The 17,503-nt window shown below is 40.7% G+C and overlaps 1 protein-coding gene across 8 annotated transcripts in view; it reads right to left on the bottom strand.

Annotated features, from left to right (window-relative positions):
- The window catches only part of exoc6b (exocyst complex component 6B), a 114,894-nt gene that overhangs the window by 61,419 nt on the left and 35,972 nt on the right, over positions 1-17,503 (bottom strand). For 7 of the 8 annotated variants that reach the window (XR_010925516.1, XR_010925515.1, XM_067580518.1 and 4 more), the window contains exons 9-15: positions 12,496-12,579; positions 12,101-12,147; positions 9,837-9,957; positions 9,610-9,681; positions 8,282-8,379; positions 7,292-7,397; positions 6,997-7,106 (exon numbers count right to left, since the gene is read on the bottom strand). Coding sequence is in view for 6 of the 8 variants with exons in the window: in XM_067580518.1 (XP_067436619.1) it covers positions 6,997-7,106; positions 7,292-7,397; positions 8,282-8,379; positions 9,610-9,681; positions 9,837-9,957; positions 12,101-12,147; positions 12,496-12,579 (638 nt within the window). In the remaining 2 variants the exon portion in view is untranslated. The remainder of the gene's footprint in view (positions 1-6,996; positions 7,107-7,291; positions 7,398-8,281; positions 8,380-9,609; positions 9,682-9,836; positions 9,958-12,100; positions 12,148-12,495; positions 12,580-17,503) is intronic. The other variant, XM_067580517.1, reaches the window with a different exon arrangement.

The following is a 17,503-nucleotide window of genomic DNA, read 5'->3' as shown; positions in this document are numbered from 1 at the left end:
GCGGTTCTCACACTAAATATCGCTGCGGTTCCACTCTTCAGCTGCTCGCTAATTGACATGAACGTCTGATGTGATGTGAAACAATGTGAAATTAAAGGGCGACTCCTGTGAAGTCATACAGAGCAGAAAATGATGGGGGTGATGTATCTAGAGCTTGTTTTGAACTGGAACCAATACTTGCTTCATAAAAAAACTGACATGCTTATTGATTTTATGTAATAATTCCTGAAAGAAAAGCTCAGGACTACTATGCTTGTACCTGTTGAATGTTGTAAACATTATACACATGCATTCACCATGCATGTGTATAATGTTTACAACATGGTAGACTAGTGTTACAGTTCAAAATACAACAGAAAAGCACAGAAAATGTAACCATTTTACATTGATTCACTGACAAAAAAGAGCAGAAAAAGGTTCATATTTGTTTATGTGTCTGCATTTTACAGTAGAATTACAGTTGTAATCGCTAATTGTAATGTTTATTGATTTTCTGTAAGAATTCCTGAAAGAAAAGCTGAGAACTACTATATCATACCTGTTAAATAGGTCAATAAATGTGTATAATGTTTACAACATGGTAGACTAGTGTTACAGTTCAAAATACTACAGAAAGGCAAAGAAAATTTTGCTATTTTACACCGATTGACAAAAAAGAGCAGAAAAAGGTTCATATTTGTATATGTATATGCATTTTACAGTAGAGTTACAATGGTAAACCAGTAGGAAGCTTTGGTAAACCATAATGGCAGTGACAGGAAGTGTTGCGTTGGAATTACTAGAAGCAAAACTGTGGCGGATTTTACTCTGGATTGAAAACAATGAGTCTATAGTTGCTGATGTTGCTTGATCGTTGGTGGCCTAGTGGACGGAGAAACTGAAGAATAACAGTCTTTATAAGTAGTTGAAGGTTAAATCTGCCGAAAACAAACTGTGATTTTTGGATTTTTCTAGAAATCACGCTAGCAGGAAACAAGCTAACTATCAAAACTCAACAGAAAAACACACATTTAATTCAAATTCATGTGTTAGGACTGACTGCAAACTATTACATCTATTTTGAGGAGAAATTTATAGTGTTTAGGGCACGGCTGCATGGAAACATATGGTGTAAACACAGCTAATGTAGTAGCTAATAGGCTAAATCCTCTAATGACAATTTAAGCAAACTTTTGTACAACATTTCAATTATAAGGTTGACAGAGTACCTGACAAGCTAGCAGTGCCAGACAGATAATAGGACCTGACTAACTGACTACACTTACTTAACGAAGGATACCTTTTAACATCCCTTCTGTGATGTAACAGCAATCTTAACGACGACTAGACGAGTCATTATCCCAGTCTAAAAAGCCTCCATCATACATAAGGATGTGCTCATGTGTTTTTATTCTAGTAATTGGTTTAACACCGAGCCATTTGCAAAACAAAATGTGGCACCTGTGATCCGTGGGAACCGGGAACCAGTCTGCATCAAACCAGCTTTAAAAGCACTTTGGCACGAGGTCCACAGTGGCTGGATCTCTACTGGAGAAATGTGGATGTGTTTGCGATCAAACAGCCCACACATGACTGAGATTGACATATGCAATTTGATTTTGAATTGCTCGATTGTCTTCGCTTGCGTGGACATGGTGGTAGTCGAAAAAAAATGTTTTCACTTTAATCCGCAGTTGTCTTTGTTTTCTTTCCAGTCTTTACCTAGAAACAGGCTGGCGGAGGAGGCATGCTTTTTCTCAGCAACACCCTGCTTCATATTTGCAGTTCGACACATTCACACTCACAGTTTTTCTACCAGTGGACAGAGTTTCTGGCTCGTGGGTATTTCTGTGGCAGCTCCAGAGAAATGTATTTCCAGATTTCCCCCTCCCCTCCCCACCAATTGGTCCCGGATTTAAACCAGCAAATGTCTGACTAAGACCGAAGTTGTTCTACCTCTAGGCTACAGATTGATTTCTTTCCCACAGATCAATTCTTCGTGCCAACAGAACCTCATCCACTGCTTCATCACCGCAGCTCCTGCCAAACCAACACTCATCATTTGTCAGATCTTAACTGATATCTTTGCTCTCTGAGCCATGGCAGCCAAAATAACAGGCATCTGAGTCAGCCAATCATGTTTATATGATTGTAAGTGAATATGAATGCTACATTTTCTTAGGGATGACTCAAAAGTAGAAGCACCTGCTTTCAATATATCCTTAAAATTAAAAAAAAAAAAAATCCTTAATTTTGAGTGTTTTATGTAACTTTTAAATACTACAAGACACTGAGGCTACGCAGGAAGAGGGTGAATTTCATGACTAGAGCTACTGAAGGACGACTTCTCAGTCAACAAAAAGTGTGTGATGAGGAATATTGCCAATAAATGTCTCTTTATAACTGATATTGGTTGCACATATTGTATGTAAATAAGTAAATCTCCACATTAAAACAGAGAAATCTCTTTGCACATGTGAAGCCATGCGTATAAAGTCTGTGACTATTTGGAACAAAAACTTCTAAACTTCTCTAAAAGTTGATTCTTGATTATGAAAACAACATAGAGATAAAGTAAGATCATTTATAATGGAAAGTTTCCCTTTCCTCATTAGAGTTTTTGGAGTGAATGTCACTGTGAGCATGGGTTGCAGACATGGGAGGAAGGATATGACTAACTGGGGAGACGGTGACATGATGTCCTGGTTATTCAAACCATAGACTGTAAAATTAAAAAAAAAAACGTTTTCACCGTGTCGTCACCCATTGGTTTGTAGACTGGAGTTTTGAAGCCTTGAGTTTAGCTATTTGACCTTCGCTATCTTGGATTTTAGGGGCTTGAAGTGACCATATTTGGACGATAGGGTGGAGCTGACGGTAGCGCTAGCTGCTAGCTTGGTTAGCACTGTGCATTTACAGCCTTTGGTTAACTGTGATAATGCTAATGAAGTGAAAAACAGGCCTAAAACCATTAAAACAAAATGTACTTACAGGAAAAACAACCATGAACACACAGTGAAACAGAGGCAGATACACCTACACTATGTTCTAATCTGGGATTACGCCACGGTTAGGTTACGTAATCAACATTGTCGCCGTGGTAGCAACTTGTAAATCACAAGGTAGCCATGCCCTAAAGCATTCGCTGCTTTACATCTATTTTACTTTAAATAGGACTGTAATTTACAAAAGAGCATCATACTGTATTAAAGACTTCTTTTTGCAACCAGTGGAGTCGCCCCCTGCTGGTCATTAGGAAGAATGCAGGTTTAAAGCACTTCAGCATTGGCTTCACATTTCAGACTTGGAGCCTGAGTCCTGCATGGGTCCAGTTTTGCAAACCTGAACCCGCAAAGCTCAGTACCAAAACCGACCCGTTATCCACAATTATCTCCCATGTCAAACCTGCCCAAACCCATAAATTTAAGACCCACGACCAGATCTGTGATTAAACTCGAAGGCTACACCATCACTCACTTTTAAGTGCTTTTATTTTTACTACGAGGGATTGTGAAATCATAATCTGTGTCTCTGCAAGACGGGCAAGTACTGCACACACAGATATGCAGTCGCAAATACCGCAGTGCTTTCTCTCTCTCATACACACACTTAACAATGATTGCATAATAATGTTATAATGACTGCCGACTTGTACGCAACATGCTCTTAAATTTCATAGTAATCCACTGACTCACAATAGCAAAAAAACCTGGCAGCTGAATTGATAATATTATCTGATTTCGATGTTAAAATACTGCAAATCATTTATGTATTATTACAAAATTAAATCGAGACTCGCACTTGGTGGTAGACCAGTACAGAAACATACAAACATTCAAGCATAGTCTCTTTCCACTAAAATCCGACATACGAACAGAGGTTAAGGGTCAGAGGTCATGGGGGATCAATGACCACATCCTGCTCCATCGTTCCTGTCTGCTTCCGGACTTATGCGTCAAGTCTGTGTATGTGTATGTGTGTGTGCGCATTTGAAGCTGGCAGGAAGGCGTGCCGTCACGGTAACCAGATAGCAGGGTGGTGCACGACCGGAGAAATCAAGCCAGGTCAAACAGCGGGAGTCATTACTCTGACTGAGAAGAGCGATTAGTGCTGTCTGGTCAGCGAGGGACTAGAAAGAAACGGTTACTTGAAAAAAACATCTGTCTGGACAGTTTGGCGAGTTCAGACAGATGATTTCAGAGTTGAAAACAGACATATTTTAAAAACACATAGTCTGACTTGCTCTATGGCCAAAGAAACAGTCCAAAGTTTTTGAGGAAAAGCTCAAGAAATAGTAGAATTTTTAGCTTTTTTCTGGTGTATAAATTACTCATTGTCAGAAGTTTGCACACGTATAAGTGATTAGTTTTATCTGAATTACTGCGCTATTTATAGATCGTACTTATGTCTTTGAATCACGTCTTTTTATAGAGAAATTCATAGATAAATGTGCAAATACAATGCTGTGTGTGTTCTGTAGAAGAAAAAACAACAACAACACAATAAGAAATGTGTAAAAAAAAGGGGATCGCACACATTTAGTGGTAGAAAAAGCGCCGCTTGGGTCAGCGCTTTACATCCCACCACGCCAAGTGTCTGTACTGAATACACACTGAGATGAATACACAAAAACTGATAGCTGGTGTCTTTCTTTTCCTGTTATGCCAATTCCCTTCCAATCACTCCTCCTCCTCCTCCTCCTCCTCCTCCTCCTCCTCCTCCTCCTCCTCCTCCTCCTCTTGCCTCCGTCTCTCTTTCTTCCGCCGGTCATGGATCAGCGGTACCACCCTGGTTCCCAGCCCCCACGGAGAACCCGACACACTAACACAGACAAATACAGACGCAACTCTACGAGAGTGTAACTACACAAAATGCGCAAACACACAACCATAGACACATGAGCATAAGCGAGGATGCTACACGGATAGTGGATAAAAATATGAATACACTCGATGAAGAACAAAACGCACAACCGCGGGGGATACGAGCATGAATAGATGAAAATGCTTGAAACCACCAATCAAATCCAAGCTTGACACTGATAACACATATCAAGAAATGTGTCTTTTTTTCTGTAAAACGTGTGTGAAAGTGTGTATTTCTATGATTTTAGTCATTGCATTTTACCCACGCAAGTTTCCTACGTCTGTGTGTATGTGCCCATCTCTTCATGTATGTTGTTCAGTGTGAGTATATGTGTGTGTGTGTGTTTGCATACGTGTTTGTGTGTGTGTGTGCGTCTGGCCAAGTCTCAGCCTTGTGGAATCCTTCTAGACAGTGGAGGTTGTTTCCTGATTGCTCGTCTCCTCGGTAGAAAAGTAGCTGCATTGTTTTAGTTAATTCTTCCATCAACCGTAACCAACACACACAAACACACACACACACACTCAGAAGGTTACTGTTTAACCTCTACAAAACATGGAACAGAAGCTGGACTTGATTGCCGAGTTGTGGTGTGTGTGTGTGTGTGTGTGTGTTTGTGTGTGTGTGTGTGTGTGTCCTCGAGCGGGCCAAATCTAATGAGACAAAGATTCCTGGTCAGAATGGAAAGAACCAATCGTGCAGGGAAAGTCTGCTGTTTTTAAATGCATGTGTGTAAATGTGTGTGTGTGTGTGTGTAAGAGAGAAGACGATGGGAGAAAGTGATGTAGAAATTCTTTTTTGGAGGGGCGGGGGTGGGGGCGGGGGTGTTAAGCAAGATTAAGCGTTATGGGACACTGGGGACGAAAACGGTCGTCCACTGCAGCGGCTCAGTGCTTAAATCCTGGCAGCCGTACGTCCAGCTTGGTTTGAGGTCCAACAAACACAACTGGCACTACGGCTGTCACTTTATTCACAATTCAAACTATCATTAAAATGTGTGTGGCGGGCGGGGAGAGAGGGGGGGGCACACAAAAATTCGATAATAGTAGGTTTTAATCCAAAATACTGAGTCTACAAGCACAGAACGCCATTTTTGGTTTAATGACTTTGCTTGGTGATCCGCAAGGGTTTCCTATTTATCCTGTTGGTAAAATAGAGTATTGTTCTCTCTGACAATGTTACAGCTGATCATAACACCAAACCATTTGCAATTTTGGATAAAGTCGAACTGGCCAAATGACTTAAATCTAGATATTTTTTCAAGCGTTGGGACAATTCATGATTTGAGTCATTTTTTTACCCTGTAAAACACAATAAAACTTTAATGACACATATCTTAAAGAACTACATTATATACACTATGACTATGATCTTTTATCACACACATCTATGGCTGCTTCAACTAACTTAGCACCTGTTTCCATGGCAGCGACAGACCGACTCGTTCAGTCAAATCCAAAGCTTCCCCCCCTCTCGTAATCAAGAGATGATAACACACAAACCTAAGAGCTCAGATCTTCTTTCAGTCTATTTGTCTCACGGATGCGATCGATTTTCTGCATGATAGACGGAGCCAGGTAACCATCTGGTGCCGCGACACTCCCCATAAACTGCGCCATTTGCAGAGTGTAACTACTCGTGTCATAGTTTATGGGACTGCTGTGACTCCGGCCGGCTAATGTAGCCAGTTATCATCTACGTCTGACTGAAAATAACATCTCTGTGCACGTTATAATAACTGTACATTTTTACACACTGTGTATACAAAAACAATACGTTCTACAGATCTCGGATAAAGTCTATATATCGTCCGGGTCTGCTGACTTTGTGGAATGTACCTGCCTCATCTGACGTGACCACAAGAACAAATCTGAGGAGTCAGCTGTTAGCTTGTCATCTTAGCGCCACAAATAACAAAATTTAGAATTAGGCTGCATGGATGATGGTTTTCATCCATTAAAATTTTTGAAAAAGACACAGTGAGTGCTTGTCAGTGGGAAGCCAGTGAGGGATCAAGCTGTAGGCCAGCAGGTGGAAAGCAGCAGCTGTAAACTCCAGGTGTGGTGGATCAACAGTTAGCACGCTGCAGGGAGAATTCAGGCTTCCAAATTGGGTCAACGAAGGAGATAAAACACAACACAGTGAGGAGTGTACCTGAGATGCAGGTCTTCAGAGTACTTCAGACAAGCGTAGATGAACTCTTTGAGCTGGCAGTAGACTTTTGGCACAAACTCAGAGAAGGGAAGCTTCTTGGGGAAAGGAAGCTAGAGGAAAGAAAGGGATTTAAGTAAGATTTTATTCAAACTTTATTAAACAATTTGTGCGCAACAACAGGCTTCATTTCTTGTGAATATGACAGAAATGTTTGTGTGGACGGGTTTTAAACTGAAATGGCTGGTTGCTACGTATACTGATGCAGCTCTTTCACTTTTATCGTGTCGCTCTCTACCTTGTCCAGTTCAGGGTCTTGCAGGGGAAACTGGGAAGTGTAGTGTTTGTACTCCTGCTCTGTTGAGACTGGGATCGGACTGTAGTTGTCCTGGTCCAACACCTGCCTGGAGAGGAGAAAGAAAAAAAAAGAAACCGACAGGAGTGAGTGAGATGCCATCAGACCCCTTTTCTTTCTCTCTCCCTCTCAAACACACACACACACACACATATACACAATCATCCCATTGGGGGTCATTCTAATGCTTGAGGTTTTCTTACCACCCTCCCCTCTTTCACCACCTCCCCTTCTTGTTGGCGCTCCAGAGTTCGGACGTTCCAACGTTCCATGGAGAGGCCGTGAACCGGAGAGCGCTCTCTCTCCAACAATACAACACAACATTCCTGTGGCTTCCCCTGTGTGTGTGTGTGTGTGTGTGTGTTTGTGTGAGTGTGAGCGTGTGTGTGTGTGTGTGAGAGAGAGAGAGGGAGAGGGAGACAGAGAGAGAGGGAGGAAGGAGAGAGAGGGAGTGTGTGTTTGTTTGTGCGTTCTCGCTGCAAGTCCCACTGGTGTCATTGGACAAAAGCTATGGTGAAACAATGGCATGTAAGCCCAAAACACACACACACACACACATACACCAACACACACACACATACATAATCTTGTAAGGGTACTACCCATTTTGAAGGGTAGGGAATGTTCCGGACGTTGTTTTAAAACACTTCCTCTCTCTGGTTGGTCGTAAAACTTCAAAACCAGGACGAGGACGTTTCCCACAAACCAACACTGGTGTGTGTGTGTGTGTGTGTGTGTGTGTGTGTGTGTGTGTGTTATGGTACAACAAACTAGACCTTATGACCTTATGACTAGAAAGGGGAAGGTCAGTGCAGCACTCAGAAACATGTTCTTTAGCTACTGAAAAACAAAAACTTGGATGTTGTCATATCATCATATTTTCAGCCTCTTCTTCCGTGGAAACAGATTTGAGCCGTTTCACTGATGGGTTACCTGAAGGTGATGTTCCATTTCTTAAGCAGGATTTCTCCGTACTGCTCCCTCATCTCCAGCAGCATATCGAACAGCTGTGACACCGGGAAACCATAACCCTGCAGGAGAGGAAACCAGAGCCAGCAGATCAGTGTGAACGTACGGGAACGTGGTTGAACAAGTGCAGGTCGGACTGAAGACGAGTACAAAAGATGTTTTACCCAAGAGCCATTGCAAAATACCTGACTTTTAAGATACATTTCATTATAACTCAGTACAGTTAGCATACAGGGCAACAGGCTAGCTTATAGGAAGCTAATCAATGTCTAAAACTTCAAATGATGTAGGTTGGAAAATGCATTTAATCCATCCAGCTCTACTTTTAGGTCAATTTCTTCTTCTCTTCTTTTTTTTTTTACTACTGATAAAGGGATTATAGACATGTATTTGTGAATATGTGTATGTTTTTTTTGAAAGCTACATGTATTAGTTTGAAATATAAAACAAAAAAAAGAGAAATTAATCAAATGTGGGTTTAGGAGGAGGGCAATATGGATACACAACAGATTTCAGAACATCTTAAAATGCAATAACCTTACAGTAAAGACACATTTGGGGATGTTCTCTTGTGTTGGTGGTTGTGTTTTTAGGAGGTAGTTTGTGCCACAATATGATTTTTCTTTTTTACAAATACACATTTTTTTGCTTTAGCTTACATGTGTGTTGTCAAAACAGAGAAGAGAAGAAATTCAGCCGTTCAGTGGCACCTCATCATTTCACAAGAATGATTTTTTTGGGCATTGTACCGTCCATATATCACTTCCCCCCTCCCCTCACTCATCTCTCTGAAATGTTTCTCCCATCCGCCTTTTTTCACCCACATCCCCCCCCCTTCCCCCTCCCCCTCCTTGCATCTCCCTTCCATCCCCTCCCGTCTTCTTCTCATCCACCCGCACTCAATCCATCCGTCCGTGTGTTAGTTCATACATTCAAAGTGGAGAATAAATATACGAGAGAGAGCAAACTGACATCACATGATATAAAAAAAAAAAAGAAAAAAGAAAGAAAGTCTGTTTGGGAGATTGGCAGCCGTCCATTTCTGAAACTAACAAAACATGCTTTGAACAAGTTTCATGGGTCTCCGGGGTCAAATAGCTTACCTGGCATGTGCCAAGATAACTGAACGAAAAGTACAAAAACACCAAAATAGAAAGAAAAATAGATTCATCAAAAAAAAAAAATATGTTTGAAACGGCGTGATGTTAACGAGAGCTGCAGGAATGGCGAGCCTTTCCTTCCTTCGCATGGAACAATTAATCACACACACACACACACACACACACACATACCTGCAGTGTATCAGCAAAAAGGACAATGAGGTTCTTCAGATCCAGCACCAGGTCAGGGTCGTCACAGTACGACTGAGGATACAGAGGATTGTGTCAGAGCGTGTGTCTAGTATATATATGTGTGTGTGTGTGTGTGTGTGTGTGTCATAGAGTTCAGCTGCTAGTTGTCAGTAAAAATTTGCGTACACATGTGTTTTGTGTTCTCGAGTGTGTGTGTGTGTCCTTACAGAGTGCGTCCTCAGAGCGGCGATGATTTTGGACAGCGCCAACTCCCAAAGCTCCTCTACGTACGCTCTGTTGACCAAACCCTGTGTGGTGTGAAGGATGTGATCCTCCACAACAAAGAATCTGGAAAGCAAAGACAAAAAAAAAAAACTGAACATGATACACCAGGACTAGTTATCCGCCACCTTCCATATTTTTGTAAATGTGTGTTTGGATAATTTTAGTGACAACTTTTTTCCTAGAAAAGCCACACCATTGTTTTCTCCCCCCCCTCCCCTCCCCTCCCTTTCTCACGGGTTTTGAAAATCATTTTACAAGTATCGACGACAGCCCAGCAAGTGGCGCGTTCAATAAGGCGTAAAAAAAAAAAAAAAAAAAAAAAAAAAAAAAGATGCTGAAGTCTCAAGCCGTGGACCGCGCTCGTGAATCATATATTTTTGCACGGCTTCTTTCAAATGACGCATGTGTGAAATGGATCAAATCGCCCGCAAAGTGATTTTGGTTTATGTCCACTGACAACATGTCTCACTCAAAGCGATGCCCGCTGAGCCTCGCCAGACCACAATGAGCCGCGCTGTGGTCGACTTTGTGGATGGACTGTGCATGGTTAGTTTTCTCTGTCATTACTTGAAGTGAATACTTTGGAAAACTTACATGTATTTCCAATTTTTTTTTTTTTTTTATTTTCTTCTCTGGATTGCTTTCTTCCTGTTTTGTGTTAAGATTTTTTTTTTTGTGTCCAACATTTCTATCAGTTATGATAAGAATGTACTCACTAAAAAAAGTAAATCGCTGAGATCTGGGGGTCACACAGCAGCAGCGTCGTTTTCAACAGGAGTCCGACGCAAGCGGGCTGACGAATCAGACCTGATTTAGATCCAGTTTGTCTAGACTACTTTAATTCAAGGTTAAAATCTAAAAGTGAGCACAACCCCTTAATAATCCCTCGTTACACAGGGGGAAAAAAATGGTACAACTGTGTGCGAGTACAATGGGTCAAAGCTGAAACGAGAAGTCATAGTCATTAAACTGTTTTTTGGATGTTTATAACAGACATTTTTGAAAATATTCTCACCGTTTTCGCTTCCAAATAAGTTTAGTTTAAACTCCGGAAATTTGTTTAAAAACCTGTATAATCATCTGACTGCTCGTGTTTCCTGCCTCATCTCGCTTTTTTTTTTTTTTTCCCCCCAGATGTTAGGTACAATAACAATGTTGTTATTACTGATCTGAATGATGGCCAAAACTATCAAATTCCACTCAAGTCATATGAACCTTTAATTTCCATTTAAAACAGAAATTATTTGTTGATATTAACAGAAACATTTGTGTCTGTTTTTATCATTTTTACCTTTTCTTTTGATGACAACTTTCTCATGTGACTGTTGTGTGTAAATAAAGGTTTAATGAATGAAAAAAACGGGTTTACAGTTGTTATTGAGAACGTGCAGTCAGCATAGTTGAGTTGGTTGGATGGATGGATGGATGGATGGATGGATGGAAGAACAACAGCAATGGATAAGAGACATGGGATGGCACTTTCCAACACTTCAAATGGGAATAACAGACCTGAGTGTGTGTGTGTGTGTGTGTGTGTGTTAGTGTGTGTGTGTGTGTTAGTGTCCAGCCTCGGTGATGTTTATAGAAGCGTCTGCTCCAGTCAAGACAGACAGAAGGAATAACAGCAATAAGCCAACCGCCATCACACACACTCTATCAATCGTCACCGCTCTCTCTGTGTGTGTGTGTGTGTGTGTGTGTGTGTGAATGAAACGTAGAGAATTGGATGGAGTGATGGATGAGAGGAAAAGTAAAAAAGGAAGAGAGTGTGGGCAGAGAGAGAGAGATGAAAAAAAGGGGTTGGAGGGGGTGGAAAAAAAAAGAAAAGAGAGAGATGAAAAAGATGTCAGACGGTCAGAAGTCACTCAAATGAAATGAAATGAGGTGTCGCTAAACGTTGAAATGTTTGCTTTCGCTCAGAGTCTCTCTTTCTCACCATCTTTCGGGTCGGTCTTCTGCCAAGTTACACAGAGAGCTTACAATGGGCGGATGGATAGATGGATGGATGGAAGAATGGAAGGACAGGACAGGACAGAAATGGGCTTCCAAAACATCCTCGATACATATCAATACTCCATTTATTAAAAATATTTATTCTATAGAGATGTTTTGGGGTCTTAAGATGAGCAAAAATCAACTTAATCTACTTTTGATTCAGTTGGAAATAAAAAAAACAGATGAAGAGGTGAAATACGGATCGACTTACCCGACAATCTGATTGAAGTACCGCCGGTATCCCTCCAGAGTTTCATGCTAGAAATGTAAAAAAAAAAAAAAAGGAAGAACGAAACAAAGATGGAGGGAAGGAGAAAAACAGAGAGAGGGATAAAAAAAGCACAACAGCAAAAAAACAAATCAGCACCAAAAAGTTCTTAACTTTCAATTTACATCAGAAAAAAAATGGCGTCTTACATTTAATACAGTAATTTAAAGCATAAAACCTTCAATTTATTCAGTATTCATACCTGTGAGTTATAGATTAGGGGATGTGTGTGTGAGGAAGTGTGTGTGTGTGTGTGTGTGCAAAGGGACAGGTAAAGTGTAGTTAGGAGTGTGTAGATAAACGAGCGCACACACACAGTGAGGGTGCAGGGGTCATACCATGTTAGAGTGAGGCTGCAGTACGAGGCGAGCTTGTTTCCTCCTCTGCTTTCTGTAGTAGTTCTCAAACACATCACGCAAACCCTAGAACACAAATTAGAGGTTAAGACCTGTGTGTGTGTGTGTGTGAGTGTGGATGAGATGAATCTGGGAGTTTGACCATCATAGCGGCGCCTGGAATTATAGATAAATCCAGTTTTAAGTGATGAAACAAAGCCGAACATCACTAGAGAATATTCTGAAACTGCAAATGGGTTGTAAAAGAAAAAATATGCATAGGATGCGTTCGTTAGGTACAATATGTCCATTAATTTCCATTTTTTGTATTGATTTTGATTGAATATCAATACAACGACTTGCAATCTGCAATAAAAGAAACACCTACTGCAATAACAGATGTATGTGATGTCATCAAATTAAGGATATACTAGTTTAATGCTAGTTAAATGTGTATGTTAACTCCATATAAAGAAAGCCAGTTTTCATCTACTTATGGCATCAATAACATATTTAGTGTTCATAAGTTGGGATTTCACATCACTACTGAAGATATTTTATGACCTTGTCAGACTTTTAACGAACTTAAGGACTGGTAAATAACTAAATGACAAGCCAAAACCAGTTTGGTTTAACTTCATCTCAGAATATTGTTGTATTGTTGAATATTCAATCCCACATTTCCGTGTAATACCTTTTCAGCTGTCAGGATTAACCTCGCCGCGCTCCTTTTTACTAAACTGGAAAAGTTAAGATGCGGTCCAAACTGTGAGGCTGCATTTTACCGCTGACAATAGAGAGGTAGGCAGCCAAACGCTTAAAGGATGTTTGAGGCTCTTACTGACTTCAGGAGGAGGAGGGTTTTTTTTTTTTAATGAGGTATAAAACCAAAAGGTTAGAACCGCCACTGAACGATGGGAAAGTTGAGATAAGGTCATGAGAGTGAGAGAGTGTGTAAGAGGAAGATAGAGAGAGTGTGTGTGTGTGTGTGTGTGTCTCTGATGACTTAAACTGGTTGCTGTTCAGTTTTAGTTGGCGTCACTGGTCAGACATCAAACTAAAAACACAACGTCGGCTCTCTAAACTTGACCACCTCGTATCTCTTTCCATTACACAGAAGCTCTCTCTCTCTCTCTCTTATCTTTCTCTCTCTCTCTCTTTGCTGTGTGTTGTGTGCCTATCTAGGGCCTAAACCAGGACCCACAGTCCTCAGTGAGCTCAGAGATAAGAGCCCAGGACTGGGTAGATAACTGGCCCCCCTTTACCATCTGACCAACACACACACATATATATATCTACACTGCTGCCCACTGAGGTCTGTTAATGACATTATTCTATATATGTACATATGCGCCTGCTATCGCTATGATAGGAGCAAAGATATTGGAATAAAAATAGAGTTTAACAAACACACCAGTGTTTTAGTAGCTATAGAGAACCCCTAGACTGTGTTTTACCGCCATTTCATCCAACCACGAGTCATTTTTCTCACTTTTCTTGAGCTTCATCAAGTAAGTGAATCTGACCTGATCACTTCTGGCATCTGGCACCTGTCGCTACTTGATGATGTTCCCAATAACAAGTCCAAATTTGGATCTTTCTGCCATATGTTTGACATCTGACATTGTTATAAAAGGTCATTACTTCCAGTAGCCGTCTTGCCGTCCAATCGCTCAGTTATCAACTATTCCCCTACTTTAGATAATAGTTTCTATGGTTCCAGCTCCTCAAATGTGAATATTTTCTGTTTTTTTGAGTCTTCTATGACAATAAACTGAATATCTTTGGGTTGTGGGCAAAACAAGACATTCAAGGACACCATCTTTGGCTTTGGGAAACTGTGATTGACATTTTTCACCATTTTCTGACATTTTATGGACCAAACAACTAATCCATTAATCGAGAAAACAATCAACAGATTAATCGTTAGCTGCAGCCCTACGTCTCTCTCCATCTTGTAAGTTTCACTGGCTCTACCTCCGCTCTCTCTCTCCCCGCAGCCCAATTAGTTCATATTGGACTTTCTTTAAGTTGAATAAGTTCACTGAACCCATAAGCTGCTTACACTGTATGTTTCGGAGCTTTGCTATGCGTAAGAGATTTACTATATTTCTGTAACAGTTAATTCTGCATGCCGCTACTTGACCGAGTTAATTCAATAAGAACTAGCTTAACGTCGCACTGTGCTACATCATTACTGGACTGCTGAGTCATTACCAGCAGTTTTATGTCGAATGCTTTAATCAGTGTGATTTCTTGTCGCCATTAAGAAGGCAAATCTGGGTGAAAAGTGCATTTATGTAGCAGAAATGTAAAGCGGTCAGTCATTTAGTTGATGTATCGACACGTGTGCAGTGTAGTTGTAGACTTCTAGACGACGGGAACGGCAAATAAACACATCTCATCATCTCAACTTCAAGTGGAAGTCTAACCAGATTTAAGTTATAGTGGTGAACTGGATAATCCACCACAACAGACATGCAACATCAACCAATTAGGAGGAAGATATTTGATATGAGATACTGTGATAACAATCAGAATGGTGCAAGATTGGTCTCAGTTACTAGATGTATTTTTCTACTGCTGGACATTCAGTTAAAAAGGATAATAAAGCTATTTAGACTTGCACTTCAATAAAGTTGGGGGACGATGGTCAAAATCGAACCAGAAGACGAGATATCCAGACTTTTAGACCACAACACTGGATCCTAAATGTCCCATCATGCACACAATATCATAATTCTGGTGACTAGCAGCCCTCAGGACGAGTAAACGGACCTTTATGTGTAAAATTGGTGGTGGCCACTTTATCGAGATACCTTTCTCTGTATGTAAACGTGTATATCCAGAGGTTTTTGATGCTTCTAGGGGCCACGTCCATTTTCCACCAATGCTACCTGTAAAAGACGACTAGCTTCCACTGATCTGTGCTAATCACAAAACTTCTGATGTCTTTATGTTGCTTCTGTCTGAGCCTCCAGTTGACATGGATATCCTCGACTAAAACAATAGCTATTCAAATAATAAAAAAAAAAAGTTACAAGACACAAAGTGCAGTATGTTAAAAATAAAGATCTAGAGGGGAATGTTGTATTGAAACACACAACTATGTTCATTAATTCTTTAATCTTACCCTTGGCTGAACAATGTCCATTGAAAACATCACAAAAGTTGCAAACAAAACAATAATGTGGATGCTAGAGAACGTGAACCTCTGCTGGTTTAGATCTGGATAATGTTTTGGAATTACTTTTAGTTTGATGTGAGGTGACAAAACTTTAATTCCCAGTTTGACCCTCAGCTGAACAATGTGTATTCAACAGACGAGTGGCAGCGAATGGCCATGAACTCTTCATTATACAGTGTTGGCTGTCCCTGAGAGAGAGCACAGAGGTGAAACGCAGGGCTGAGATTGTGTGTGTGTGTGTGTGGGTGACCTCTGCAACACCACATAAACAGTGGAGGCAAAAAAGAGATGTGGAGAGAGAGAGAGAAATACAGATTGTGCAAAGTAAAAGAAAAGAAAAACATGGAGCCCGAAGAGAATTAAAGCAAGAAAGGAAAAGACAGAAATAAATGGAAATAAGAGAAACAAGACTCATTAAGTTGTATGAGGTCAATCAAACTGACAAGTTGATGACAGAGACAAAACAATGAGAAATAAACAAAGGAAAGAAATAAAAAATGAGCATGAGGACAGAATGAGAAAAAAAAAAAATGACGAAAGCATAATAACAGGCGAAGAGAAAAAAACAGAAAGAAACAAACACAAATAAAAGCGAAGACGCCGAAAGAAGAAAAACATTAAGACATAAAGAAATAAACAGAAAAGGTAAATAAAGAAAAGAAAAGAACGACAGAAAGCGAGAGCAACAAAAAATAGAAAGATAAAACAAGACGGCGAGAGCGACAGAAAGAAACAACAAAGAAAGAAAAGAACGACAGAAAGCGAGAGCAACAAAAAATAGAAAGACAAAACAAGACTGAGGAAACAGAACTAGAAACTAGTGAATGAACAAACGAACGAAAGAAAACAAGACAAAGAGAAAATTCTTGATATTAACGAAACAAAACAAGAGAGAATATATGGAAGCAAAAAAAGAAAACAAATGAGGAGAGAAGAAGAAGTAAAAGACACAAAAGCAGAACACAACAGGTAAAACAGTCTAATAACATCTCTGGTGTCAGAACAACCCAGTGAGTTCCAGCTGGCCTATACTGGTGCAGCTCAGAGCTCCCAGTCTGACCAGTGTGATGGACCGGCTGCTGCTGCTGCTGCTCTCCTCTCATCAGCTCTAGTCAGTGTGTTGGGCTTCAGGCCCGTGTTTATATTGATCACAACTCTGTCCACATTTCTCAGCGTGTGCTCTATTTGAGCGAGTCGTAACAAAAGGAGTATTGTTCGTGGCCCCGTCGCTGCTCTGCTAAGGCTGGAAAAATCATGCGCTTTAAACATGGAAAAGAGAAGGAGAGATGGAGAAAGAGAAGAGAAAAGAAGGAGAATGGATAGAAGAGGAGGAGAAGAAGAAAAAAAAAAAAAACGGGAACAAAGTGGAGGTCTTGATTGCAAATGGGATTCCACATCCAGGTTTACTAGAAAAATAAATGAAGCTGTTACAGGCGCGTGCCTGTGTGGGTACAGGTCATTTTCGACATTTAACAATCAGGCTGTGTGTGTGTGTGTGTGTGTGTGTGTGTGTGTGTGATTTTCCAGTCGACCCCCCCCCTCCTTTACCAAGTACAGCAAACTGTGCTGGACATTCTGGCTTTCTTTTCTAATGGTAAATCCACTTCTTTGCCCAATGGCCTGTCACTCAAACCGCTGCGACACTGCTTTAATGGATAAAACAGTTTCTCTGCATGTGTGTGTGTGTGTGTGTGTGTGTGTGTGTGAGAGACAGAAAGACAGAGCTAAGCCGACCTCAGAGGTGAAGAGGTCAGACCTTTCAACACCTTCCCGAGACACAACGCACTCCTCCTCCTCCTCCTCCTCGTTCTTCTTCTTCTTCTT

The sequence above is a fragment of the Thunnus thynnus genome, chromosome 22 (assembly GCF_963924715.1).
Source record: "Thunnus thynnus chromosome 22, fThuThy2.1, whole genome shotgun sequence".
Classification (NCBI taxonomy): Eukaryota; Metazoa; Chordata; class Actinopteri; order Scombriformes; family Scombridae; genus Thunnus; species Thunnus thynnus.
The sequence above is the reverse complement of the archived record's forward strand: the minus strand, read 5'-3'. Positions and strand labels throughout refer to the sequence as shown.